The sequence below is a fragment of the Megascapheus bottae genome, chromosome 9 (assembly GCF_031878675.1).
Source record: "Megascapheus bottae isolate mThoBot1 chromosome 9, mThoBot2.hap1, whole genome shotgun sequence".
Classification (NCBI taxonomy): Eukaryota; Metazoa; Chordata; class Mammalia; order Rodentia; family Geomyidae; genus Megascapheus; species Megascapheus bottae.
In genome coordinates, this window is record NC_143517.1 from 67,117,153 (window position 1) to 67,145,086 (window position 27,934).

The 27,934-nt window shown below is 56.3% G+C and overlaps 1 protein-coding gene across 1 annotated transcript in view; it reads right to left on the reverse strand.

Annotated features, from left to right (window-relative positions):
• LOC150059301 (maestro heat-like repeat family member 5) overlaps positions 1-27,934 on the reverse strand; it is a 37,818-nt gene that overhangs the window by 8,600 nt on the left and 1,284 nt on the right. Inside the window, exons 2-20 of the mRNA XM_090339480.1 lie at positions 24,706-24,890; positions 23,197-23,342; positions 22,340-22,468; positions 20,840-20,999; positions 20,374-20,417; positions 17,804-17,911; positions 17,503-17,619; positions 17,062-17,181; positions 16,084-16,230; positions 15,739-15,861; positions 15,025-15,104; positions 13,274-13,409; positions 11,858-11,953; positions 11,481-11,585; positions 10,355-10,484; positions 9,989-10,155; positions 9,265-9,414; positions 8,781-8,935; positions 102-258 (exon numbers count right to left, since the gene is read on the reverse strand). Coding sequence (XP_090195606.1) covers positions 102-258; positions 8,781-8,935; positions 9,265-9,414; positions 9,989-10,155; positions 10,355-10,484; positions 11,481-11,585; positions 11,858-11,953; positions 13,274-13,409; positions 15,025-15,104; positions 15,739-15,861; positions 16,084-16,230; positions 17,062-17,181; positions 17,503-17,619; positions 17,804-17,911; positions 20,374-20,417; positions 20,840-20,999; positions 22,340-22,468; positions 23,197-23,342; positions 24,706-24,890 — 2,455 coding nt within the window. The remainder of the gene's footprint in view (positions 1-101; positions 259-8,780; positions 8,936-9,264; positions 9,415-9,988; positions 10,156-10,354; positions 10,485-11,480; positions 11,586-11,857; positions 11,954-13,273; positions 13,410-15,024; positions 15,105-15,738; positions 15,862-16,083; positions 16,231-17,061; positions 17,182-17,502; positions 17,620-17,803; positions 17,912-20,373; positions 20,418-20,839; positions 21,000-22,339; positions 22,469-23,196; positions 23,343-24,705; positions 24,891-27,934) is intronic.

The window sequence follows — 27,934 nt, forward strand, 5'->3', positions numbered from 1 at the left end:
CTTCTGCAGCCACTGCAGTCCACCCTCCTGAAGCCTGGAGCACTGATGCACTCGCTCACAAGGCCAGGCCTGCTGGGGCTGGGGCTGGGGCCCAGACTCACGGCTAGTGAGCGCAGGTAGGACTGCTCCTTAAGCTGAGGACTGCCGCGGGTGCTAGAGGGCACAGGCCGCAGCCGGAGCCAGGTCACCAGCTCTCCCACCACCAGGCGGCTTATCGACTCTTCTGCCCCTAGGGCCCGCCACAGGCGGAAGTCGTGGCTGTGGGCAGAGCGGGCTGTGAGGCCATGCTGTACCTGGGTATGCCAGGCTAGGCCCCCGGGCCCCATGGCCTGGGTCTGGGTGCCTGGCAAGAGCCCTAGGGGAAGGTCTGCTGGGCCTCAGCTACCCGCAGAACTCTGGATTTGGTGCAATGCTTTTGTGCCCACTTCAGAGGGCCCTAGGTCTGCAGAGAGAGGCTTGTCCCGTCTGGGTTCTGGGCTAGGCCTGGTCACTCTGACCTTCATAAGGGCATGGTGCTATAAGGCCAAGGAAGGAGGGACGTGAGGCCATGACCGCATGGGCCCTGTTCTCTATAGTGTTGGGGGCTGGGGGCTGGCCAGAAGGGCTCCATGGAACAGGGCCAGGGTGGGCTATACCGGGGGTGGTATCTGAGTGAGCGTTAAGGCAGAGCCAAGTCCTGGCAGATGCTAAGGGAGTGCATGACTCCAGGAGATTCTACAGTGTGGCCTTGCCTCAGGAGATGGTGGGGCTCTGAAGGCAGAAGCAGCTGGACTGGAGTCCCGCTCTGCCCTACACTGACTGTGTGATCTTTTACAAGGCACTCAACCTCTCTGGGCCTCAGATGGCTGACTAAAAGTGAACGGTGACAGTGGCCCCAAGGGTGGAGGGAGAGGTCGACCTGTGAACACTGGTGCCTGAATGTGACGTTTCTGTTCACTCCCTGGGCCTGTGGGTGTCAGCCTGTAGCCCAGCTGCAGAACCAGCAAGGATGCCCTAGTGGGGGCAGCCCCAGTGAAGCAGGGAGGGGAGAGAAGGGAGGAGGTGGAGGAGGAGGAGGAGAGAGGAGGGGACAAACGGGAGCAGAGAGGAGGGAGGGGAAGAATGAGAGGAAGGAGCAAGAGGTTGGGGAGAGGGAGCCAAGGTGACAAGTGCTCTCTGGAGAAGGCGACAGACGACTGAGTGAAAGTCCATGGACAGCGCTTGTGAGGTGGGGCAGAGGCCTTGGAAATACAAAGTGACCCAGACAGCTGATGGCAGTGACAGTGACAGAAGTGTGACCCAAACAGGCTTACAGGGACAGAAGCTACATGTCAACAACCAAAAAGACCATTCACAAGTGACCAAGTGCTTGAACAGACCTTTCTCCAGGGCATGTCTGCAATGTGTGTGCAGCAAGAGACCAAGGCCCTGTCAGCAGGCAGCCACGGCAGAGCTTCACAGCCTCTCACCCCCCGGACAGCCACCGTCCAAGCAACGGAAGGGCTTGGGAAGCGGAGCCTGGCTGGTGCTGGCAGGAACGGGGTTCGTGGCTGCCGTGGCCAGCACCTGGTGATGCCCCATGGAGTCAGACAGAGCAAAGCCTCAGAGCCCAGTGACCTCACAGCTGAGTAATTAAAGAACAGACACCCAGCTGTGGCCCGGGTTCCAGGCCTCGCTTGGACATGGAAATCTGTGAGCTGTGACAACATCCACGGGTCTCCTGTGTGGCACACAGTGGCATCACACTGGGTGGCCTAGGGGACAATGACAATCTGCATAGGTTCAACACAAAATGCTTTGAACCTGCCGATGCAGAAGCGGTGGATTCAGGAGGAGGATGTGTGGCCAGATGTGGAAGGTCACACCTGGGCACAGCAGAGGGCACATGGAGAGGTGAACGCGTGGACACTGCAGAAAGGACCATGAGACACGTCAGCCCTACAGGACTAGTCCAGAGGTTCAGGGCCTGACTGGTGTATGACACCCCAGGTTCAGCCCCTAGCACCACACTCTCAAAATGCACAAGTCACCTGTTTGAAGTGACAAAATTCACCAGGACTGGTGGCTCACGCCTGCAATCCTAGCTACTCAGAAGGCAGAGATCTGAGGATTGTGGCAAGAAAGTCCTTGAGACTCCTATCTCCAATTAACCAATGAAAACCCAGAAGTGGCAGCGTGGCTCCACGTGGGAGAGCATTAGCCTACCACTAGCAAACCAGCTCTGGGACAGAGTCCACGCCTACAGTTCAAGTCCCACCACTGAGAGAAAAAGTAACAAACAAAATTCATTGCACTGTGGGCTAGTGGCAGAGAGCTTGCCTGGCATGCACAAAGTCCTCGGTTCAATACCTCAGTACCATATGCATCGAAAAGCTGGAAGTGGTGCTGAGGCTCAAGTGGTAGAGCTCTCGCCTTGAGAAAGCCCAAGGACAGTGCTCAGGCCCTGAGTTCAGGCCCCAGGACTGGCAAGAAAAATGTCAATGACTCTTTTACAAGATAATGTCATTTTAAAATTCTGTTTGCTGGGGCCGGGAGTTTGGCCTAGTGGTTAAAGTGCTTGCCTAGCATGCATGAAGACCCGGGTTCGATTCCTCGGTACCACATACATAGAAAAAAGCTGGAAGTGGTGCTGAGGCTCAAGTGGTAGAGCTCTAGCCTTGAGAAAGTCCAAGGACAGTGCTCAGGCCCTGAGCTCAAGCCCAGGACTGGCAAAAAAAAAAAAAAAAAAAAAAAAAAGCTAAAATTCTGTTTGCTATGCACAATATAAAACGTCCTATAGACCAACTCTGGTGACTCACACTTGTAATCCCAGCTACTCAAGAGGCTGAAATCTGAGGACTGTGATTTGAAGGCGGCCTGAGTAGAAAGTCTTTGAGACTGTTACCTCCAGTTAATGCCGGACGAGCAAAAAAGCCATGTGCGTGTATGAGGCCCTGAGTTCAAGCTCCAGTACTATGCCACTAAACAAAGCTCCCAAAGAGCTACTCAGTGAGACAGCCACAGCCCGTATCGGCTATATTGTTAGAATGAAAACATGCAAAATCTGAAATGGAAATTCAGCAGAAAAGATTGACATCGTATCAGATACAGCTGTAGAATTAGTGAAACAACAACAACAACAAAACAAACCCCATCAGCCCTTTCCAGAACCCTAAAATCCCAATGTGGGGGTAGAGAGAGAGGGGCGGAGGAGAGAGAGTGAGACAGACAGACAGACCCAGGAGAGGTGGGGGAGAGATGGGGAGAGAGGGAGAGAGTTACATAATAAACATAAGGACAACTCCACAAAGGGCATGACAACTGACTTTTCGTAGAAGCTGTGGAAGCCAGAAGACAATGTAATGCTATTGATGCTGCTGAAGAAAATACAGATTGTCCCCACCCCACACCTGGCTCGGGACATGTGCCGAGTCCACATCTGGGCAGTGGACGCCGTGAGGCTTCACCACGCTATCCAGATGGTACTCGGATGGAAACTCACGACCTGCCTTTTTCTCTATTATTTGCCATTTCATATTTTTGTGGTTGACGGGGGGGGGGGGGGGTGGGGGGGGCTGATGACACAGATAAGAGAGACCACTGTCACCTGTCCCCTGGAGTTGTACACCCAGGGACACACTGAGCAGGTTTGTGGGTGAAGGATTCCTGAGAGTTGCTCACAGCTGGGGACCTGTAGGAGCCCAAGGAAGGGGCCAGCTTCAGAAAGGAACCAGGGGCACCGGGAGCAACTCCAGGGGGGGCCAGCAAGAGACTTCCAGGCATGTGGAGTTAAACAGCAAAGGCATTAAGAGGAGAAAGTAGAAATTCATCTGAGGATTTTGAAAGTTCATTTTTTTTTTTGGTTTGGAAAGAGAATAAAACAGACTTTCAGTTTTATTAACTGTGAATGGAATAAGCACACCAATTAGACAAAGGTTGTCTGCCCAGAAAACACAATAAAATTTTGTTTATAAATGAAGGCTCAGAAACAAAAGAATTCAGAGACATTAAAAGTAAAGGCCTATGACTGCGAGCTCACTCCTGTGATCCTAGCCACTCAGAAAGCTCAGATCTCAAGACTATGGTTCAAAGCCAGCCAGGGCAGATTCCAGATAATTAGCAAAATTAACAAGCAAAATTCCAGAACAGGAAGCATAGCTCAAATGGCAGAGCAACGGATATGAGCAAAAAACCAAAAACCAAAAAACCCAAACTGAGCAAGAGTGTGAGGCCCTGTCATGACCCAGTAATAGTACATACACACACACACACACACACACACACACACACACACACAGCAGAGGTATAAAAAGCATGCCATGGTAAATGTGCAAAAGAAACTGGTGTGGTTAGATTAGTAGTAGATTTATCCTTAGTATTGGCTGAACCTCTGATGAGGTGGGGGGGGGGCTGGGGACCAGCGGGGATAAAGACTCCGTCCTAGCTCACGTGGGGGTGTCCCATCCCCCCAGGCCTTTACTGTGCTGCTAACACAGTCACCGAGCTAAGTAAGGAGCCAGGTGAAAGGGATTCATGTAGGTGAAGCGACTTGACTAAGATCAATTGAGTAACTTATGATGGCTCTGGGGAGATCAGTGAGGAAACCGTTTGTCACAAGCTAAGGTCTGCAGCTGATCTAGTTTTGTGCAATTGAGCATCAATCAAATTAAAAGAAAAATAGTGGTTAAAGGAGGAAAATAGAGAAAAGGACACTTGGAAAGCGGATTCTGAAAGTTCTGTGGAAATGCAAAGGGCTAAGAGTGGCCGAGATGACCTCAGGGGAGACAGAGATCGAGGCCTCTCAGTGTCAGGCGACGATGGCGCTGGGAATTAGCCCTCCAGGACTGGCCCTGGGGACAGAGAAGAGGGCAGCCTGAGAATGCAGAGTCACAGCACCCGCCCCCTCCCGTGATCCGAGAGTCAAGGCCAGCGCGCGGCGGTCAGTCAGTGCTCCATGGAAGTGGAGCTCTCCCTGGCAGCACACAAGAGAATGATGTTCAGGGGGCTGGAGGGTGAGGTGTGAGAGGCAAATCAGAGAGGCTTTGAAAGACAAGGCGTGACCGTGCTGCGAGCCAGCATCTAGCAGATGAAAAGCGATCAACAAGGGGAGGGCATGTGGCCTAGTGGTAGAGTGCCTGCCTCGCATGCATGAAGACCCGGGTTCGATTCCTCGTTTACCACATACATAAAAAAGCCAAAAGTGGTGCTGTGGCTCAAGTGGTAGAGCTCTAGCCTTGAGAAAGCCCAAAGACAGTGCTCAGGCCCTGAGCTCAAGCCCAGGACTGGAAAAATAAAACAAACCCTAAAACAACAACAACTACAAACATGAAAGGCAGGCCACTGTATGGGAAAAACTACTTTTAGTTTCGATGCCTATGCTGGGGCTCAAACTCAGGGCCTAGGTGCTGTCCCTGAGATACTTTGCTCAAGGCTAAGGCTCTACCACTTGAATCATAGCTCCAACCTCCATCTTTTTAGTAGTTAATTGGAGATAAAGAGTGTCCTGGACTGGCTGGGCTGGCTTTGAATCCTGACCCTTAGATCTCGGCTTCCTGAGTAGCTAGGATTACAAGTGTGGGCCGCCACTGGCACCCAGCACAAAGCCGGTGTTAATATCTGGATTTATACCCTAACGGGGCCCCCAAATCCTTAAGCAGAGACGTTCCCGTGTAACGACATTGCAGGTTGTAATGTCCAAGATCCTGGTGGGAAGTGATATAAACTCAATCCAGAGACACCCCTGGTGCCGAGCGCATTCTGATTTCCCTTAATCTGGGAAATGTATGTATAGAATGGAGGAAATAGGAGATAAATTCTAGTTGTAGTGGAGTGGCGCTGTGAACCTCCAGGCAGCTGCAGAAAACGCTGGCTGTACAGGCACTCATGTCTTTAAAGTTTCAGGCACCCACCTCCCTGTATTTCTCCACATTTCCTTGAAAAATAGTGAGAGCCAGAGGGAAAGCAAAGCTGTGCAGAAAGGCTGAGAGCCAGCCCAACCCTCACCATGACTGGAACAAGAAGAGACAAAATTATCTTGGCGAGAACCAAGATAATGTTCCCGCAGCAACAGCCACAAACGTCTCTAGATGATATAACTGCAGGACATACCAAGTACCTGGGAGAATTAGCTGAGGGCTATGAACTCCAAGAAATTTCTTGGTGGGACAGTTAGATGTCAAAGAATCCAGGCAAAATACTAACTAACTTAGAAAGGGTATATGTGTGGGGAACCACCGTAAAAAAGACCCATGTGAGACACCCAGGAACAGTGTTCAGAGACTGCTTAACCATAGCAAGTCTGAGCCAGTCACCGGTGGCTCACACCTGCATTCTTAGTGACATGGAAGGCTGAGATCTGAGGATCCAGGTTCAAAGCCAGCCTGGGCAGGAAAGCCTGTGAGACTCTCACCTCCAATGATCTACCAAAAAGCTGGAAATGGCACTGTGGCTCCAAGAGGTAGAGCACTGGCCTTGAGCCCAAGAGCCCAGTGACACCGCCCAGACCCTGAGTCCAAGCCTCTAGACTGGTGCACACACACACACACACACACACACACACACACACACACACACACACAAGCAAGTGTGAGCTAGGATTTTAAACCCAGCTAAGCCATCTTGCCAATGCCAGCTGTCCCCAGGGAGGAATGGAAATGATTCCAGAAGCAAGCCCTGCCCCTGCTGGAGTCTGCTGGGAGATGTCTCACCTCCAGGGCCAGGGGCTCCAGTCCAGAGCAGGATGAGGGTAGGTGCCGTGCGCACACCAAACAGGAACAGCACGCTGAGGGTAAATGTTTCCCATTGTGGCCAAGTGCATTGTGGTGCCAAAACTGGATGGGGGGAGGGAGAGCGACCCGAGGTGAGTCCAGTCCAGGTATTTTGGATGCCAAAATGGGACATCTGTGCACCACGGATGCTAATAAAAATGTTCAAAAAACAAACTAAATGTGACAAGCTTAACTAATAAAACAGGCCGCTGAGAGCATTGAAAGCAGGTATCAAAAGCTCAAGCCTGCCACTCGCGTTATTCAGGAGGTGAGATCCCGGGAATCATTCTAATGATTCCAGTGCATGAGACTCCATCTCCAAGAATCATCCGCAAAAAGCAGGGTTGGAAGCATGGCTCAAGTGGTAGGGCACCAGTGACCAAGCAAAAGTGAGCAAGGCTGTGTCTTCAAACCCCAGCACCAGCAAACGAGACAGCCAAAAACCTACGCATGGCCCTGGACTCCATCCCCAGCACAAAATAAAATGAGTAGGTTATAGACATGAAAGTACCAGAAAATACTCACTATCCTTCATAAGTTAACCTTAGAACACAGCTCACAGGAAAAAGAACAGAAAATCCAGCAAAACACATCTGTCAGTCATAGCAAATATCTTCTGATATCAGTGTGATTAATTCTCCTACTAAAGAAAATTTCCAATCTGAGTCACAAATCAAGATCAAACTTTACGCTATGTATCAGAGGCCTACCTAAAACAGAGGGCTCTGACAGGCGGAAAGAGGGCTGAACAGAGGCACACTGGAAATGGAAACGAGCAAGATGAAGACCCCAAAGCGTGAAATGTCACAAAGCAGAGAAGCTTTTAATGAGAAGTCACAACTCATAAAGATACAGCACTGTGGATGTGTAATGTACCAACTACAGGGCGGCCACATCTGGGAAGCAAATACACGACTACAGGAGATGACGGGCTAAAAACACCCAGACAAAATATCCCTACCAGCCGGGCACTGGGCTGTAATCCTAAACTACTCAGGAGGCTGAGATCTGGGGGTCACGGTTCTTAGCAAGCCTAGAATGGGAATCTATACAAAGCTCCACACCTGATGGCAGAAAATGCACTTAATGACCCATGGGATATTCCGATAAGTAGTTGAAAAGATCAGCAAACTCCCTAGAGTGGAGATTACAGAGTACAGTCTGATCACAGTGTAATTTACAACCAGAAATTGCTCACAGACATGACAGGTGCTTCCACAGGGAGAAGAGAACTCTTCCTTGGAGAGGACTCTGCTGCTCATAGTAGGAGAGCTCTGTCCTGGGAGCTCCCGAGTGCCAGGGCAGCAAGGCCGGTGTGGAGGGCAGGGGTGTGTGTGGTGGGATGCTGGGTGCTGGGAAGGAGGTGTGTGAGGACGGTGAGGGCCCCCGCCCCCGCCCTTCCTATGTGGCAGAGGGAGGAGGGAGGTGACGGTGGAAGGATCCTGTGTGGGGAGGCCCTTGTATCCTGGGATGGACAAGGTGGGGGAGGAGGGGCAGGGTGGCCTAGAGAGACCGAGGTCCCTGATGTGGGACAGGCCATTAGGCACTAATGTGTCCCCAAGCCAGGCGCGGGACACACGAGGCTGGTGATACAGACTGGAGCTGGGTTGCGCCTGCCTCTGGTTCAGGGTGTGGGAGAGAAGGCCAGCCCTGAGCTGGAGGCTGCTGTAGCTGTAGGAGGGCTCTAGAAAAGCAGGAAGAGGAGGAGAAACGGGAGAAAGTAGACTAGAGGGAGGAGAAGGAAGAGAGGGAAGAGGCAGGGGGTGAGGGCGGAGGAGGAAGGGAGGCTTTGCTGATCCACAGTGAGCCTGGGAGTTGGCTGACGTCTTTCCAGGAGCACTTAGGGTCCTGGAACCCCTTTTCCACCGGTGATGGGGTGACCAAAGCTGAAGAAAATGCTTCATGTGAAATGCCACAAGACTGTGGTCATCAGAGCCTCCTGTGCCTGCCCCAGGAGGTCTGTGCCAACGTGAGGGAGTGCAGGCTCCTCCACGTCTGTGGGCCTCGAGGGACAGATAGGAGGGCACAGGCTGTGCCCTGGGGTGGGGAGGGCACCTGTCCAGAGGCATGGAGAAGTCCAGGAAGGCAGCCACCAGCTCGGGGGCGTGGTTCTGAGCCAGCAGGGTGATGGCCTGCAGGGCCTGCTCCTTGGCGGGGGGGTTGCCCATGACACACAGGTGCTCGTGGATGGCCTGGCCCATTTCTGCTACCTGTGTGAGGACGGAGAGGTCAGATGGGGAGGCCCCAGCCTGTGTGAGGTAGCCTGATGGGGGCCTGGACTAAAAGGAAGCCCTAGTCTGCAGGACACAAGCCTGCGACCTGGAGAGCTTGTGCTCTGCCCTGAGCTCTGGGTAGGCACTTCAGGGCTCGGTGGACATGCCTCTTCCTGGGACCCTGGCACTCTCACCCTCCATCTTTTCATTCCTCCGGCTGCTTGGGCACCGGCCTGGCTCAGAGCAGGACCCTGGAAGCTGAAGGCTGCCTAATCCTTTGCTTTGCCCTCCCCGGCCCAGCCCTGGGCAGGGCCCTGAGCCCTCACCGTCTCCAGCTTGGCCCCGTGCTCCTGGACGACAGAGAGCAGCAGCTGGGCGGCCGCCTGCACGCGGAACGGGCTGACAGAGCCCAGGCTGTCAATGATGGTCCAGAGGAGGTCTGTCAGCTCTGCCATGGTCAGGTGCCCTATGATCACCTGTGGGCGTGGGGAGGGAGGTGCCTGGCGCTTGGTCCCCCACTCCCTGCCACCATTACCACTTCACCCTTCTCCTCTGTCCAGGATCCCCAGGTCAGAGCACCTACGCCCCAGGACCTGCACGGATGAGGTCAGCGTCTGTCCCCCCACATGGACCTGCTCGGATGAGGTTGAGGGGGTCTCTGCCTCTCATGAGGAGGCCTCTAGGGTGCCTCCCTGCCAGGTGTTGGACGCTGTTCCCGGTGGTCCAGTCACCTTCACGGTGGCTGGCAGTCAGGGTGAGCCGGGTCTCCCTGGCCTGCCCTTGCCGCTAGCCCAGGCACTCCAGTGTCAACTCGGCTTTTGAGGGCCTCAGCCCTTGGCTGGCCTACTGTAGCAGCTGAGAACATGGGCCAGATTTCACTGGCACTGGACTGTGTCCCTATGGGGCACTGGTGAACCTCTTAGCTTGGTTGGCCTCCATGGGCATTACCTGAAGACCAGCAGAACCGCAGGTCCTGCACTTGACTGACCCCTCATGCAGGGGTCTGCCTTGCTCACCTCCCTCCTCTCCCCAGACCCTCCAGGCATTGACCTTGATGGCATAGGAGCTCCCCAGCTGGAAGATGTGCTCCTTCTGGGGCGCTGGGCCCTGGGGAATCAGGGCAGTGGCCTGGTCTCCATTGCTCCAGAGGGTGCCTCTATCTGTGTGGGTCTGGGAATTCTCCTGTGGGCCCTGGCATTCCACCTTTGGCAGCTCTTCTGCGGGCCAGGGTAAGGATGAGGAGGCAGGACAGGGATGTGTTAGAAGCACTTGGGGCAGGCAGGTGCCCTGTCTGAGGACGGATGGGGTCTGAGGGCGGAGGTCACTGTGGGGCTGAGATTGAGGCAGGCTGGGGCATGGTTAAATTCAGAGATAGTGGCGGAGCTGGGGTTAGGGGTCTGGAGTGGGCCCACATACCTTCCTGGCACATCAGGAGCTGGTAGAGGTGACCCACTGCCTCCAGGCTGTGGTACTGGGTGGTTCCATCTGGATCCTGGCACAGAATCCCTAGCATGCCCATCAGCTGCCCGATGCGTTTGAAGTTCCCCTGTCAGTTGAGAGCACAGAGGATTGTGGATGGCACAGCCACCAGGATTCCCAGGGCCGTGGACACCAGCCTGGCCCCCTCAAGCCATGCGGCAGAGCTGGGACTAGGGAAGAATAAGGCACAGTGGCTACCATCAAGAGAAATCATGCGACTGATGCAGTATTGAGGAAAATAAAATTGAGCCCGGGGGGGTGGGGGCGGCTCACTTCCCTCATCCTAGCTACGCAGGAGGCAGAAATCCAGAGGATGGAAGTTTGAGCCCCGCCTGGGCAGACATGTTTGAGACTTGCAGCCCAAAACCAGACTGGGAGGCAGAGTCCAAGTGGTAAAGCCTTGCCTACCAAGCTGAGGAAGTGCAAAGCTCTGAGTTCAAGCCCCATAAAGATATGCAAAAAAACTTTCTGACCAGCCAAGTGTTAAAATCTTAAGACAGAAGCCAACCTTCGCTCTTCTTCCCTTGATGCAAGATGTGGTTTCAGTACAACCCTTATAATAGGGGCCAACTCATGTGTTGTAGTCACACAAATCATATAGCTCATGAAGCACAGTGAAGCAGGGTTGTCCTGATGGAGCTCTTTTGCTCTCCCGTAACGTTTGAGTACCTTCCTGTGTGTGCAGTGCCAGCACCTCTCACCACCACGAGACCAGGCACCAGGCCCCGGGCCCAGAGCTGCCCCTCCCTCCCCACCCCCTGAGCAGTCAGCCCTGATTCCTGCGAGAACACCCTCATCACAGGCTGTCACTCCACGAGTGGGTGAAGGCTGTAGGCCTGGGGTTGTTCCACGTGTGGCCACTTCCCTAGGCCAGCCTGCCTGGCTGCAGTTGACCAGCGTCGCCGGGCCTCGGGCTGCCTGTCATGCTCTCCCCTTCTCATCTGGTGAGAAGCAGGGGCAGAGCTCTGCCTGGCTGCACAGTCCGTTTCCCATTCCCTGGGTGCTGGGCTCTGGGGCTCCGGGGCAGAAGGCCTACCCTGATGGCATGGGAGCCGGCACTCACGTCCAGGTAATGATGGTTGTTCACGAACTCAAGGAGGCACACACAGCTCTGCACGGCCCGCTGGCGCTCGTGCGCCTTCTCTGAAGCCAGCCAGACATAGATGTGCTGGGGAGGGGGGGAAGTTGGGGGGGCGTGGGTGGGTGGGCCGGCACGTCCCTGGGACGTCCAGAGACGTCGGGGTGGGGTGATGCATCTCTGGGCCCCCCACCTGAGGACTGTGCTTTGCCCTGCTCTGCTCTCTGCCTGTGGGCCCTTCCTTGCCCAGGGATGGCCTCAGTCCTCACTGGTGGCTTTGTGGTGAAGTCCCACTGGCCCTGACCTCTGACCTGGGTGGAGCCAACCTCCAGCTCTGGGCCTGCAGGGGGCGGGGCCCTCACCGTCAGCAGGAGGTGCAGCTCATCCGAGGTGGGGTTCTGTGTGAAGAGATTCTGCAGCATGCGGTGGAGGGCCTCCACGGTCTGCCGGTACAGGGCCTATCCGGAGGCAGGAGGGTCGGCTACACTCCAGGGTTAGAGGAGCTCCGGGGGTAGAGGGGCTCGTGTCTTCCACAGCACCCACCTGTGCCATGCCTGCCAGCCTCCCACCACCAGAGTCCATCGCTGGGCCCTAGAAGTTAGGGGCCCATCTGGCAGATGTGAAGGCAGCAGGGAGGCTGGTAGAGCCCACGCAGGCCCACATTTCCTGCTTTCCAGGGGGGCTCATTCCTAGCAGGACATGCCTCATGGTGGGAGCGGGGCGGGGGGGGGGCGCTGGTCCCCTTCACAGGGCCCTAGGCTCACAAGGCCTGCATTTGCCCTCTCAAAATTCTTAGAAAGCCAGCATGGATGGCCCATGCCTGTAATCCTACCCGAGCAGCATGATTCTGAGCCAGCCAGGGCAGGAAAGGCTGTGAGACTTTAATCACCAAAGAGCCAGAAGTGGAGCTGTGGCTCAAAATGCTAGAGCATTAGCCTCGGGTACTGAAGCTCAAGGACAGCACCTAGGCTCTGAGTTTAAGCCCCAAGACTGGCACACACAAGAAGAGTTCTTAGAAACTCTTAAGACAAAGGCCCAGGTCTTCATGGTGTGTTATGCCCCAGTCACTGCTGCTGGCCGAGGGCTCACCCTCTTACAAGCCCCAGCACCCTTCAGTGCCCAGCCACCAGCTGCAGAGACCCTGAGCTCTGGCCTTTGTGTGGGGGCCAGCTTCACCTCCCCAGCCCGAGTTCCTTCACGAGAAGGTGGCAGACAGGGATGAGAACCAACAGGACCCCAGCTTCAGTGCGACCCAGAGTCTGATCGCAGGGTGCTCTGGCAGATTTGGGGGGCTGCCCTGAGTGGAGGGACTTCACTCAGTCACTGTCTGTCCAAACACAGCCTGGACCTCGCTCGCCTTGGGAGGGTGCAGCAGCAGCCTCAGAGGCTGGTGCGGAGGACTGAGAGGGGCCGGCCTCAGTCCTCGGAGCAGGGAAGGGTGGAGAATGTCTGCAGAGGGCCTGGCACCTGCTGGTGGTCGCATGACAGGACCTCCCAGCCCTTAGCCCTGATAGCCCAGGTTGCTGTCCTATTCCAGCGCCCCCTGGTGTCATCCATGGGACACTGCAGGCATAGCGACTGAGGCATTTTATCCAGCTTTCCAGCCACAGGGCACCACCAGCCCTATTGTTCTCATCCTCTTTGGTTTAGGAACTCTGGGATCCCCATCCCAGCCTGTGGGGTGGCCAGGGGCCCTCCCACTTTCTCCCAAGTGGACAGACGGCAGACAGAGCCTGATGCTCTGCCCAAAGGCCTCCAGTGCAGCATGGAGGCCTCACCTGAATGTTGTGTGGCTCCCTGGAATGGCAGGTGTGAATCCCCAGGGTGTCCGGCTGTGGCAGGACAAACACACTGTGGAGGCAGGTGGATAGCAGCCGTGATTTCCGGTCTAAGTCCATGGGGGGTCTCAGCTCACTGTTGGGAAAGCAGAGACAAGGGAACAGAGGGATCTCTGTCAGGGAGACCCCAGCAGTGGGCAGCCAGGGCCACAGGCTCCAGCCCCACGCATCTACCCCTGGCAGTGTGCACTTAGCTCTCTGCCCCTCACAGGCATCTGCTTTTCTGGTCCCTGTGCTGCCAGCTCCAGGACCTTTGTTCTCGCTGTCCCTTTAGCGAAGTGCACACAGGCCTCACTCTCTCATCCTTCCAGGACTTTTCTCATTGGCCCTTTCTGGTCAGCCTGACACTGTGTCCTGGAACCTGGAGGAGGCCCTGGCTCATGGGCTACCCAGCCAACTTGTATTTGCCTATTAGCGTGGCTGGTCCCATGCAGAGCCGTGTGGAACACAGCCCCGTGTGGATTTCTCTCCCTTCCCGGACTCCCTGCTGGAGACAGCCTCCTCCAGCCTTGTCCTCAGCCTTGGGTGTGGTCTGTGTGCTGGACACCCCTCCCTAAGGGTGCCTGCTGGCTCAGAACTAGGCCCCCAGAGCCCAGGCAGTTCCTGGCACACAGTGGGTGCTCAGTAGCCATCTGAGTGATTGCTGAATTTAGGAGACAGGGGCTCAGGGAGGCTAAGCAGAGGGTAGTAGCGGGGTTTGAACCTAGTCTTAGTGGATCCAGTTGCTCCCACCACCTGCCTAGGTGCCGCCTGCCTGTACCCTCTGTAGTTAGCACGGGGCTTCTTTGAACTCCCTGGGCATCAGGTTCCTGGTAGCCAGGTGCTCCCCCTTGTCTACCACGGGGAGTTGAATCAGGACCTGCCTCACTGACTTTGGGTTCTGGAGATCCTATGTTCTAGCCTTGTGCTTTCCCTGGGCTCATCTGGGGTCCAGACTCAGTGTTTCTTGTGTACCTGTCTCTCCAGATGCTGCCCGCCCAGGGCCTTGTAAGGAGTCATTGCTTTACTTTAGCATCTGGGTGCTTAGCATCAGGGAGTGGCTGCTGAGAAAGGCCCTGGCAGGGTGTGCAGGGCATGGCAGGGTATGCAGGGCATGGCAGGGCATGACAGGGCATGGCATGGCATGGCAGGGTGTGCAGGGCATGGCAGGGTGTACAGGGCATGGCAGGGTATGCAGGGCATGGCAGGGCATGACAGGGCATGACAGGGCATGGCATGACATGGCAGGGTGTGCAGGGCATGGCAGGGTATGCAGGGCATGGCAGGGCATGACAGGGCATGGCATGGCATGGCAGGGTGTGCAGGGCATGGCAGGGTGTACAGGGCATGGCAGGGTATGCAGGGCATGGCAGGGCATGACAGGGCATGGCATGACAGGGCATGGCAGGGCATGACAGGGTGTACAGGGCATGGCAGGGTGTGGCAGGGCATGGCAGGGTATACATGCATGGCAGGGTGTACAGGGCATGACAGGGTGTGGCAGGTCATGGCAGGATATACAGGGCATGGCAGGGTGTGCAGGGCATGGCAGGGCATGGCAGGGCAGGGCAGGGTGTACAGGGCATGGCAGTGTGTGGCAGGGCATGGCAGGCCATGGCAGGGTGTGCAGGGCACGGCAGGGTGTGCAGGGCATGCGGGGAGTGGCAGGGCACAGCTGTGAGAGGCCTCGTGGTCTGGGCAGGAGAGCCTACCAAAGGTTGGTGATGATGCTGATGGCTTCATGGCGGCTGTGGGAGTGTAGCACGTCCTGGGGCTCCTTCTCCATCAGGACCTGCAAGTCCCGGGGTTAGGCCCGCCAGCTCTGCTGGGATACCATGTCTTGTCTCTGCCCTGGGACCCCAGCGCCCCGCCACTTGGTGCTCCCACCCCCAGCACGTGGTCTCGGGTCAGACAGGCCAGGTCTGAATCCTGGTCACCACTTGCCAGCTGCCAGGACTTGGGCAGTGTCCAGACTGCGCTGAGCTTCCCCTGCTCTGCGCCTCGTGACACCAAGCCGCACATGAAGCAGGGTGGGCTAAGCCTAGGCCTTGGTGCCCGCAGGAGCCAGGACCACGCAATGCTGATTCTTGCTGTGGATCCATTGCTCAGGCTCTTTGTGTTTCCCCAAACACCCTGTGTGTGTGTGTGGTGGGCGGGGGAGTCAGTGAGGCCCAAATCCCCCATGGGCTGGGCAGCCTGGCCAGGGTGCAGAATGGATGGTGCTGGCCTCTGCATGCCCTGGTGGCATTGTCTGTAACGGCTGGCAGCTCAGGGCTGCTGCGAGAGACAGTAACTGTGGCCATGGAAGGTGACAGCCTATCGGGGGTTTGGAAAAGCCCTAGCGATCCACCCAGCACCAGCCGCAGCCCAGGAAGGTGGCACGTGTGAGGGAAGGGGTCCTTGTCTGCCCAGGCCCTGGCACGCACCGTCAGACACTGGAGGAGCTCTCCGGTCTGGGTGAACTCGTAGCTGTGGGCACCCTCACTCCGACTGATGGCCCCGAGCAGCATGGAGGTGGCAGTCAGGAAGCTCTGCTTTAGGGTGTCATCCTACGGGGGGGGGGGCCAGGCCGGGGCCAGGCCCAGCCCAGGGCCAGCCCAGGACAGGGGGCCGGTCAGACTCAGGCAGGAGCACATGGGATGAGGTTTTGCAACCCTAATGCATGGGTGAGCCCAGGAGGGCCTGGTGAAGGTCTGGGCCCTGCAGCCACAGGGAGACTGCAGGGCCTCTCCCCTCCCCCCCTCCACCGGGCCCACAGCTGGCCACCATACCCAGGTGCTGGAGCGGAAGTAGAAGATCATTCGAGACAGGATGTTGTCCACCCAGGGCAGGATGTGGGTCTTGGCTTTGGCTGCCACCTGGCCGTAGGCGAGGAGGAGGGTGCTACTGGCCCATTTCCACTGCGGGTCCTCCAGCTTCTGCATGTGGGGGAGCATGGCTGTCAGGCACCCTGAGGGGGTAGTCGGGATGGGCCATGGACAGGTTGCCAAGGCTGGGAGCAGGGCACCCATCTGTGAGGGCTCCTCATCTGTGAAGGAGTCTACCCAGAGAGACGGCTTGCCACCTCAGTGACCCCAGAGACTGCATGGATGGGCAGGACAGGCTGCCTCCTCTTCCAGATGTCACTGGGGACAATTATGTTCATTGCCCAGTGACTGGTGCCCTCTGTGGATCTGCCATGGGGGCTGCAGCACTTTTCTGCCTCTTGTCAGCTGGTGGCCCTAGCTTGGTCACAGTTCTGCCCTTGAACAGACCCTGAGGAGAGTGAGGGGTCCCTTTTGCTTCTGGGGTCCAGGAGCAGAGGGGAGTACCAGTAGGAGCATCCCAGGGAGGGTCCCCCAACACTGAGTGCCCTCAGGGACTGCTGGGAGGTGGGGGGGGGTGCAGCTGTGGCCTGCCACAGGCTTTACCCAGCCTGGCCCACGTCTCGGCCTCCACCAGAGCCAGGCATCCAAGCGCTGGCCTGCAGCCCACAGCCCTGTCAGAGCCACTGGCTGGCATGGTAGACTGTGGCTCTGCGCTGGGCTCTCCACGGCCTTGGTTCATGTCAAGCCCCTGCGGGCCGCGAGGACAGAGCGGGAGACTGAGGCGCAGAGGGGCCACGCTTCAGGAGAGGGCTTCGGCTGGCACTGGAGTCCGGGTCCATGACCCCACGCCCCGGCCCCTGACTTTGTCCCTGGATCCCCAGTTTAGGCTCTGGCCTTCATGGAGGTGGGGTCCCGGCCCCAGCAGAGGCTCCTGGTGGGCACCTTTGAGGAGAAGCTGTGGAGGCTCCACTTCATTGGCGTGCTCTGCCCGAACTGGTCCAGAGTGGCCCAGACATCGTCCAAGTGGCGCACGGCCACCAAGCCTGTGGTGGCAGCAATGCCCTGCAGGGGAGAAGTGGGTCCGGGAGGGGCCCCACCACAGCGGGCCGGTCCCAGGCCACCTCCCCGATGCCTGCAGGACTGGAGACTCTGAGCCCCAGGGGCTGTGGGTGAGATCGGGGCTTTCTACGACAGGGTTGGAGGTCAGGCTCCGAGCAGGGCTCGCCGGTGTGACCAGGGGCTTGGCCTAGCTGGTGACGAGGATCAGGACTCAGCTTGTGACCAGGTCAGAGCTTGGCTGGTGACCAGGGCCCTGGTGTCTGTCGGTGGCCAGGCGCAGCCCGTGGCAGGCTGTCACGGGGACAGGGAGGGGCAGGTCCTCACCTCCCTCTGCTTGGGCCACTGGTGGGATGTCTGCAGGAGGGCCCACAGGTGCGTCCTGATGATAGTACTGTCCTCCCCTGCTTGCAGGATCAGGCCGTAGAAGGTGAACAGAAAGGCCTGGTGGAGGGTTCGCATCCTGTCCTGAGCAGACCTCCGGGCCTGGTCTGCCACTTCCTCTGAGCAGCCCCCCTGACCTCCACAGTGCCCTCCCTGCCCCGGGTCCAGAGGAGCCCACCCAGGGTGTAGTAAGGGAAACCGAGTCATGCTGCAGGTAGCAGGGCTACCCCGGGGGCAGGCTCACCTTCTCTGGGGGCTGCTCCTGCTGGGTCCAGCCAGGTCTGGTGAGGGCCTCTAGCATTTCCTTGAACCACTCATCTGAACTCAGGAACGGCACTGACTTGAGGGCTATCTGTTAGCAGACGGGGAGGGGCCGGGCCGGTGGGAGGTGGGGGAGGGCCCGGCCACCACCACAGGCCCCCTCCCCTGACTTGCTCCCCTGGCTCTCTAGAGCCCAGCTCCCTTGTCTGGCCCTCAGGTCTGAACTGGCCCAATGGATCTGTTTGGGGTATACAGGGCACCAGAGCCCAGAGGTGGCAGGGCAGGTACTGACCCACCCACACCAGACTGACGCTGGCTGGTAGCTGACAATGGCCCTGCAGGGAGGCCCCAGACGGGGCTTTGTTCCTCTGCTTGCTTTCCCTGGCACCTGGCACGGTGCTGGGTACCTAGCGCTCTGTTAACATTTCTGATCAACTAGCGGATGAACTGCCCCCCAGAACTTGGGATTCTGAAAGTTCTGATGCGAATAGATCATGACTTTCATTAATGACTACTGCAAGATCCCTCCATTTTCAAGCTTCCAGATCTCACAATCCAGCCCGTCTCAGATTCATGCTCCCGAGATCCTTGCGTGGTATGGGATATTACTCCTAAGCCTTCAGATATTGGAGACTAATTGTGATAAATATGTAAAGAACTTCCTTAAGCAAAGCCACTAAAACTTACATTGAAAATATATAGATTTTTCTCTATCACTTATGGCTAAGGCTGAATATTCACTTACAAATCAGTAAACAAAACAGCCCTCTTCAAAATGATGGAGGGATACATACAGAGTCTACGTCTAATGTTTAAGAAGTGGGAACCAGGAGTTGACACCTGTGATCCTAGCTACTCAGGAGGCTGAGATCCAGACACTCTTGGTTTCAAGCCAGCCCAGGCCAAAACCAAACCAACAAAAAGTCCTGAGATTCCTGCAAAAAACGCCAGGGTAGAGGCGTGGATCAAAGAGTAGAGCAGTGCCTGTTGGGCAAGCAAGCTGAGCAGGCACAACGGTTTAGAATGTAAAGTGCAGGCCGAACGTCCCACGGCGAAGAGTCCAGTCCGAGGCCACGCAAGATGGGACAGTCCACGACGGCCACGGCCTCGTTAGATTGGCCTGGGCTTTGCTGTGCCTCAGCGGCAGCGGCGGTGGCTGAGGAAGCACACCTACTGGGTCCCGGCGTGGCAGCTAGGGTTATGCGCGGCATGTTACCACGATCGGTGGATGCCTTTGCCTGTTCTTTGGATCGGTCATTTAGGGTGGACTCCTACTGATAAAAGTGCTCGCTGCCCACAAAGTCTGTGTTTGCTCGCAGTCCCTTCATACATCTTAAGTCACCACGTCAAGAGACCGCACTGGAGACTGGTGGGACCTCAAGTGTGTATTCAGTGTGGATGTCCTCTAACAGCGCCTGGCCCCCACGTCTCAGAATGACCCCAACTTCCCATGACTTGAACAGCAGGGGTGTATCTTTGGTTTCTCTACAGAAGGGGTGGGCTGTGCTTTCCATTGTCTTCATACTGGTGGTGAACAGAGGTTTTGATTTTGAGGAAAGCCGGTGTGACGACTGGATTTGCTTTGGTAGTGATAACCCCGTGATGGTGAGGGTGATGAGGGTGATGATAACGGATGGTGGTGGTGGTGAACGTGAGGAGGTGATGACGTGGTTATGATAAACCTGGGCTGGTGTATATTATGATAGTTGAGGTGATATTGAAGATACTAAGCAGAGTTTTGCATGTGTGAGTGAAGAAACTGGGGACAGAAGTGTGAAGCCGGTCACTGCAGCTCGCCTACCGTGGCTGTGTCCCTCTTGGCTGTGTGAGCCTGTCACTTGGGGAGGGCCAGAGATGGGCCGACCTGACACTTCTGGGCTGTGGCATCCTTGCTCTAGCCCAGCCAGCCTTCTTCCTTCACAGGTCCCAGCCTGGCGATTGAATCTTCTTAGGTTCCCCTAGCGCCAGGAGGCGGGGGGTGGAGCTATTTGTGTAGACAAGTGTCTAGACTGAGATTCAAACCTCATGCTCTCCAGCCTCCAGTGTCCACCTCTCCCCTGCCATGTGATGTGCAGACCTCTAGTCTGGGAGTCTGCCTTTCCACATGGCTCCCCTCTTTCCCTCTGTTTCGCTTCTCTCCCTGCTTCTCCTCCTTTCTCTCCCCTTCCTTTTTCCTGTGCTTCCTTCTCTCCTTTTCCTTTCCTTCACAGCCTCCCCCTCCTCCTCTCCCCCTCCCCTCCTCCTCTCCCCCTCCTCCTCTCCCCCTTCCCCTCCTCCTCTCCCCTCCCCCTCCCCCTTCCCCTCCTCCTTTCCCCCTCTCCCTCCTCCTTTCCCCCTCTCCCTCCTCCTCTCCCCCTCCTCTTCCTCTTTCCCTCCTCTTCCTCCTCTCTCCCTTCCCCTCCTCCTTCTCCCCTCTTCCTCCTCTCTCCTCCCCCTTTCCCTCTTGCCACTGTCTTCCCTCCACTCTCCTTCCTCTCTCACTCCCACACTCAGCCCTGCCCCCTCTGGTTGGTACTGGCCTCCAGGAGGAGGCCCCCCCGGGGCCCTCCCTACCTGTGCCAGCTGCTCTTCCCAGCGTTTCCTCTGACCCTCATCCTCTGTGGGAGAAGGAGGGTTACAGGGCCATACCCGACAGTCTGTTGACTGCAGCCATGCTCTCTACAGTCCCGAAGCCTAGAGTCATGATATAAACAGTCCCGGACCTACAGTCCCGATGTCTTTAGCCCTGATATCTAGTCCTCACGTCCACAGTCCTGCTTCTGCTTGCAGGAGGAAGCTGATCAGGCTGTGGCCCTGCCCCCTTCCTGGGGGTTTGCCACTTCCCTGAGCTCTTCCAGCACCACTGCACACAGAGAGTGAATAAATGAACAGAGGTGGCAGAAGCTGGGTGCAGCTGGGGTGGGGGGCTGGCTCTCTGGCCTCGCTGAGCTGGTCTCATCTGCCCTGGTCTGGGGGCCCCTCCCAGAGCACCCCTGGTCCCTTTCTGTAGCCCATCCCCCCCTCCTGTGCCCGCACACACCCTGAGCTGACAGCTTGCTCATCACGTAGAGCAGGCTGCGGTGGGGGAAGGCATTGTTCAGGAGCTGCTTCTCCAGCTGCTGGGTCACCGTCTGCCATGAGTGCCGGAAGATGGCCACCAGTACACGACTGGCTGCGTCCTGGTACGCGTCCTCCAGCTCCTGGGCGGGGACAGAGGTGGGCGGCAAGGAGGCCGCAAGAATGGATCGCATTGAATAGCTCATATCAGCCCACTCTTTGCAGAGGAAATGGAGGCTGCCGGTTTTCCCACGACTGTGCTAAGCCTCCGGCCAAGGTCATGGCTGTGCTGCCCTCCATGCTGCACAAGACATGCCACGTTCTTTGGTCCCTTGTCACTAGGCTCTGGTGCCTAGTCTAGCTGAGCGGCTCTGGCCTGGCTGGGCCCCCAGTGTGTGCAGTGTGCCCGGAGAGGCGCGGTCTCCATGCTTAGTATTCTCTCAGTGCACGCACTGCTGTCTCTCCAGCTCCTGCTCTGAGCTTCTGCTGCTTCCCACTGGTGGGGGGCCTGGGGCGGGGCAGCAAGGCTCTGCCCCCTCTGGCGGCGTCGGCAGGGGCGGGTGGCCCAGGCCTTCCTCCCATGATCGCATCTTCCTGTGACACCAGCATGCCAACAGTGTCAGCAGCGTGGCCACAAGGGCTTCTTGTGGAGAAGGTGACCTCAATCTGATTTTTGCTTTCAAAAATCTCCCTTGTCTGCAGAGTCTACATTTAGAGCTCGGTGTGGGTGGTGTGAGCCGTAATCCTAGCTACTCAGGAGGCTGAGAGCTCGGACTGTCGTTCAAAGCCAGCCCAGGCAGGAAAGCCTTGTCTCCAATTAACCACCAGAAAACCAGAAGTGGTGCAGTGACCAAAGTGGTAGAGTACCGGCCTTGAGCAGAAGGGCTCAGGGACAGTGCCGGGCCCGGAGTGCAAGCCCTACAACGGACAAAACCCAGAAAGGAGCCTATGGTCATATACTGGAATCCAGTCTTAATCAAGCAGCAGGAAGAGCTGAAAGCGACCACCACGCTGCTCCAACCCAACCCAAGAAGTAAATAAAAGAGGAAATGATGTGGGTACAGTCCTGGGGCCCCCCAGGAGTGACAGTCCCCCACTGTCCCTCACACCCAGGCCCCTCGGCTTCCCTGAGGTTCAGGAGACTGGGAAGTCACACTTGCTCTTTACCAGCCAGCGTCTCCTGAAGCCAAGCTCCTCAACTGAGCCTTGGTCTCTCCAGTAGAGCAGGGGCTAGGAGTACCTGTGGGGAGGGCACATGAGGCCTCTGCCCTCACTGCCCTTGACAGCTGCTGCTCCCTTAGTGGCTGCTGAGCACATCCACAGGAAAGAGCAAAGATCTCATTCCTCGGCGACCTACCCCGGCCAGCCTGGGTCCCCTTAGGGTTCTGGGACTTGCCTGCTTAGCTCCTGCTTATGGCCCTAAGTCTAGAGGCTTCGTCCAGAGTGTTCACTGCCCCGTGAGCGATGCGTTTTGGGGGCTCACCGTGGCCTTGGTCATGTTCTCCAGGGCCAACTGCGTGAAGTGTTTTTCCCAGACCTCTCCTAGGGAGTCACTGGCTCCAATGACAGTCTCTAGGACCTGGAACAGCCGGAACTTGTGCCGGTTGGAGATCTGTGGACAGCACAGAGGGGTCTGATGGTACAGGCGATGCCTTGAGGAGCACTGGTGCCAGGGGTTCGGGAAGACCAGAGGCAAGAATCCTAGGGGTGCAGTGCCATGTGCTCAGTGGTAGCCTGTTAGGCCTGCCTGCCTGCTTTCCTGCTGATCCCAACACAGCAGACCTGACGGGAACAGTGTCTTCAAAGGCAAGACAGTCATTTGTCCACCCGCTTGTCCATCCGTCCATCTGTCCATCCATCGATCCATCCACCTGCCCATCCATCTGTCTATCCATCCATTCTCTTAAGCTTAGGCCATCAATCTTTCCATCCTTACACCCGTCCATCCATCCATCCATTCTCTAAAACTTAGGCAGTCTTTCCATCCATCCATCCATCCATCCATCCATCCATCCATCCATCCATCCATTCTCTAATGCTTAGGCAATCTTTCCACCCATCCATCCCCTCACCTACCTTCCTCTCTACCCTCCTTCCTTCTCTCCGATCATATACCCCCTACCTTACCATCCATCCATCATTCACCAACTCACCCATTTCTGTACTAGACAGATCTCTTCTCTCCTGCGGGGATCAGAGCCTCTCCCTCAAGTGGTCTGAGTGTGAGCAGGGGCTGGCCCACCCTCCTCCCTTTCCACTCCACCTGTTAGCATAGGAGGCGATGACGGTTTGCCCTCAACGTCTGCAGCTGTTGTCTGTAGGAGCAGGGCCTGAGCTCACCTCGGGATTGTCTTTGAAGTAGTCGTGGATGGTTTCCATCACCAGGTTGGGGCACCCCTGAGCCATTTTCTTGATCTTCTTGATGACGTACTTCAGGTGCAGGGGATCCGAGTTGCTCATGTCACGGAGCATCTTGTAGCAGATGGCTGAAGGCGGCAGGGGAAGCATGGCGCAGAAGGTGTGGGCGGCAGGGCCCCGTGGCCGGGCAGGGAGAGCATGGCGGAGGCTGGGCCGTGAGAGGACGCTCGGGGCAGCAGGGCCCGATGGGAGGACAGGGCAGGTTTAGGAATGGCAAGGAGGGAGCTGGAAATGAGAGCTGCAGAAGTGGAGCCACGGGCAGCCCTGGGCCTTTGCTCCGCTGGTCCTCGTGAGGTTCAAGAGGAGAGCCAGTGCGGGCTGTGTCTGTCCCCGCAGGTACCGGCTGTGTTCCCCCATTCCTATTCCATCCACACTTCTGTCTGTCTATTCAACTGTGTGTCTACCAACCCAGCCAGCCGGCCACCTGTTTGTCCATTTTAATATCCATCCACATGAAGACACATCCATCCATCCATCCATCCATCCATCCATCCATCCATCCATCCATCCATCTATAAATCCATCTGTAGATTCCTATCTTCCTCCATCCATTTTTTTAAAAAATCCTTCCACCTTCCAGTAAATCATCCAACACTCCTTGGTGTTTGAACAGAGAGCAAAGAATTTCCAGGATGGGGCCAGGCCTGCGCTGGGGTTCTGAGGCGTGGAGCTGTGTTGAGGGGAGCCTGGGGTGTGTGAGGGGGGCCAGGCCTGTGCTGGGGTTCTGAGGCGTGGAGCTGTGTTGAGGGGAGCCCGGGGTGTGTGAGGGGGGCCAGGCCTGTGCTGGGGTTCTGAGGCGTGGAGCTGTGTTGAGGGGAGCCTGGGGTGTGTGAGGGGGGCCAGGCCTGTGCTGGGGTTCTGAGGTGTGGAGCTGTGTTGAGGGGAGCCTGGGGTGTGTGAGGGGGGCCAGGCCTGTGCTGGGGTTCTGAGGTGTGGAGCTGTGTTGAGGGGAGCCTGGGGTGTCTGAGGGGGGCCAGGCCTGTGCTGGGGTTCTGAGGCGTGGAGCTGTGTTGAGGGGAGCCCGGGGTGTGTGAGATGCGGACAGTCATCTGGTCTGGAGGGAGTCTCGAGAGGCAGGGGACCTCTGCCCATCGCCAAGTTTCCCGCAGCCCCTGTGGCCCTGAGGTGTGCCCTCCTCCTGGGATGGCCGCAGGCAGGGGAGCCTCCGGGGGCACCCCAGACCCCCTCCAGGGCCCGAGCCCAGGGCCGGTGAGCACCTGTGTTGTAGGCAGGGGAGCCACCGGGGCACCCCAGACCCCTCCGGGCCCGAGCCCAGGGCGGTGAGCACCTGCGTTGTAGGCAGGGAGCCTCCGGGGCACCCCAGACCCCCTCCAGGGCCCCGAGCCCAGGGCGGTGAGCACCTGCGTTGTAGGCAGGGAGCCTCCGGGGGCACCCCAGACCCCTCCGGCCCGAGCCCAGGGCGGTGAGCACCTGCGTTGTAGGCCTCCTCCATGAACTTTTTGTGCTCCTGGGGCACCAGGGCCGCCTGGCTGCTCCGGGACTTGCAGAGCAGGATGGTTGTGGGCTGTGTCCGCCGGTCCCAGCAGACGTAGTCCTCCGGGACTCTTGGCTTGCCTGGTGGCTCCTTCACGGATGTGTCCTCATGGGAGGAGGTTCTGAAATGGCAGAGGACTCTGGGGTTGGCATCTGTGTGCACCTGTGAGTGCGGGGCTGTGGAGGGAGGCACAGATGTGGCAGTGTCCTTCCACGGCCATGCTTCTATCCAGTGGTTGGCCGAGTCCCTGGGCAGGCCGGGGCTTCGGCGCGTGCAGCACTGCCTGGGGGCCTGGGGGGGCCTGGCTTCCTGGAAGGTGGTGATGGACGGGGGGGACACAGGTGCTCAGGGAGCCGCATCCCTCGTGCTGGCTGACATGGGGGCACTTGCAGCCTGGCTCTGCAGGATGGTACAGGCTCCTGCGCTGGCCCTCTGGCTGCCCCGTTGTCCCAGCTGAGGGGAGGGGCTGTGGGAGGAGGTGGGGCAGGAGGGGGGCAGGTGCTGAGGCTGTGTGCCCCCTGCCCCTGCTCCCCTCCTGACGATGTGGGGAAAGGATTCCTTCAGGCTGAGAAAGAGAGGGTGGGTGGGGGAGGGTGCGGTTACCAGGCCAGCTCCGGCTCTTGCTTCCCCTGCTTCTGGGGGTGAATCCTGTGGCAGGGAACCCGAGGTACACCAGCATGTGGAGATGCAGTGGGAAACGGTGTGGCACTTTAAAATGTTTACCTCCTTCGTCTGTGACCCGGCCCACAGGTCCCTGCACCTCCCAGAGGGAGCCCTGGACCCTGTCCATGCATCCTGTGCCACCCAGAAGAGAGTCCTCAGACCCCGCCCAGGGTCCACCCTGTGCCACCCAGTTCCCCAAGAGTGATGCATGAGGCCAATGCCCCCAGCCTTGGGGGAGAACCAGGATCAGATTCACATTCTGCCTCTGGCAAATAAAAAATGTGTGTGAATGTGTGAGGATGTCTGTGTGTGCCTGTGAAGGCTCATGTGTGTGCCTGAGAAAGTGTGTGGGAGGGTGTGAGTGTGAGAGGGTATTGTGTTAGTGTGTGAGCTTGAATGTGTGTGAGAAAGAATAACACCTGAATGGTCCCCAGTTGTGGTGGAAACCATAAATGCACACACAGGCAACTCTGAGTTCCAAAGTACATCAAAATAGAATTGCCCAAGACCCACGAGAAAGGAGAGTCCTGGAAAAGCCTAAGGGAAAGACACACGAAAGGATAAAGGACAGCCTGGTAGTGGAGGGAACAGAAAGGGCAGGAGATAATGGTAGGAACACAGAGAAAGGGGGAAATCCAGCTGCCTGCCACCTCCAAGAAAATGCCCTAAATGCTTCAGGAGAGAGAGAGTTCATCCTCAGGCCACCACTCAGGGCCATCCAGAAGACCTGCTCAGTGGCAGAGGCTGGACTCCAGGTGGACACATGGAGCCACACCAAGAAATGGGGAAGGCAAAATAATGCTGTAGGTTTATAACAAATACAGAACAATAGCGGCACAAGACCAGAGAGAAATGACCTGAAATGTTAAGGTTCTGGTGCTCAGAATGACACAATCCAGCACGGTATACTACGAAACCTCAACCAATGGCCAAGAAATAAAACACCACCAAATTAAAAAAAAATCCAACAGAGGACAGAGACCAAGTCACACCAGATGCATCCCTTCAACTATAAATGGCTTGAAGGCCCAAAACAGCAAGACCCGAATGTGCACTGCCGATAAAGCAAGATGTACGTGCTGCACACACCGTGGCACGCTCGTAACCCCAGCACTGAGAAAGACGATTTCAGGTCTGAGGCTAGCTGGGCTCCAAAGCAAAACCTTGTCCTATAAATAATAAACAAAAGGGCAACAACAACAGTAACAACAAAGCAGCTCAGCAGAGCCCAGTAGATTAAAAACACATGGCTGGAAAAGGGAGTCCCATACCATGCGAACAATCATCTCAGAAAACTGGTATTGCTTTGTTCATATCAAATGAGATATATTTTATATTAAATACTATGACAGCGACAAAGGAGTAGTTGATCAAGATGATGTCATCATCACAAAGGCTCATGCACTGCCCAGCAGAACTTCAAAATAAAGCAAAGAGTGCAGGGCCAGAGGAGAAGCAGATGCAGCAACTGGTAGAGTAGGTGGCAAGATAACCTGGAAGGACACCAGAGACAATGTGACGCTGCTGGAACGCCGTCCAGTGGAAGAAACCCTGACCTTACTGATGCTTGGCACATTTATGGATAGGCCTCATTCTCTGCTGTGAAGAGACTGACTACGTTTGTAAAAATTCAAGTCAAATAAGAACACAATTTCATGGAATTAAATTAGAAGTCTGTAACAGAGAGGTGGAAAGTGCCAAGGACTTGGGAACAAAATATGTCATATTTTCAAATAACCCAAAGGTCAGGAGAGGTCATCAAGAGGGAAATATTTTCAGAATAGAAACCAGAATGTCCTGGAGGAAAATTGTTAGTCTTCAACACATATTAAAAAGAAAAAAATGTCTGAAAATGATGACAGGATTCCATCTTTAAAACTAGAAAACAAGTTAAACTCAGAGAAGGAAAAGAATAAAAAGTATAGCAGAGTTCAATAAAACAGAAAACAGACAGAAGAAAACCAAATGGAATCAAAAGCTGGTTCTTTGCAAAGATTAGCACACAAGATCACCCTGCCAGCAGCATTTGTTGGGGGAAAAAAGAGGAGATAAAATACTAATACAAGAATGGCTCATTATTATAATATACTTGATTTAATAAACATTTTAAAAAATGTGGGGTTTTTTTTGAAAGATATCCAGGAAAATGGAGGAGACAAGCTGTGGACTGTGAGGGAATGCTTGTTTGTAAGCCACGTATCTGGTAAAGGATTCTATCTAGGACGCACTCAGACTTCTCAAAACTGAGCTAGCCAGGAGTGGTAGCTCAAGCCTATAATCCTGGCTATTTGGAAAGGAAGACGTGGTAGGGAGGATTCAAGGCCTGCCCGGGCATACAAGTTTGCAAAGCTCTGTCTTACTCCATGGGGAAACTGTAGGGAAGGGGAGGACTGCAGTCCGGGCATAAAAACAAGGCAAGATAGGCTCCTGTAGCTCACATAGGAGGATGAGATCTGAGGCCTGAGGGTCGAACCCAGGCTGGGCAGGAAAGGCCATGAGACT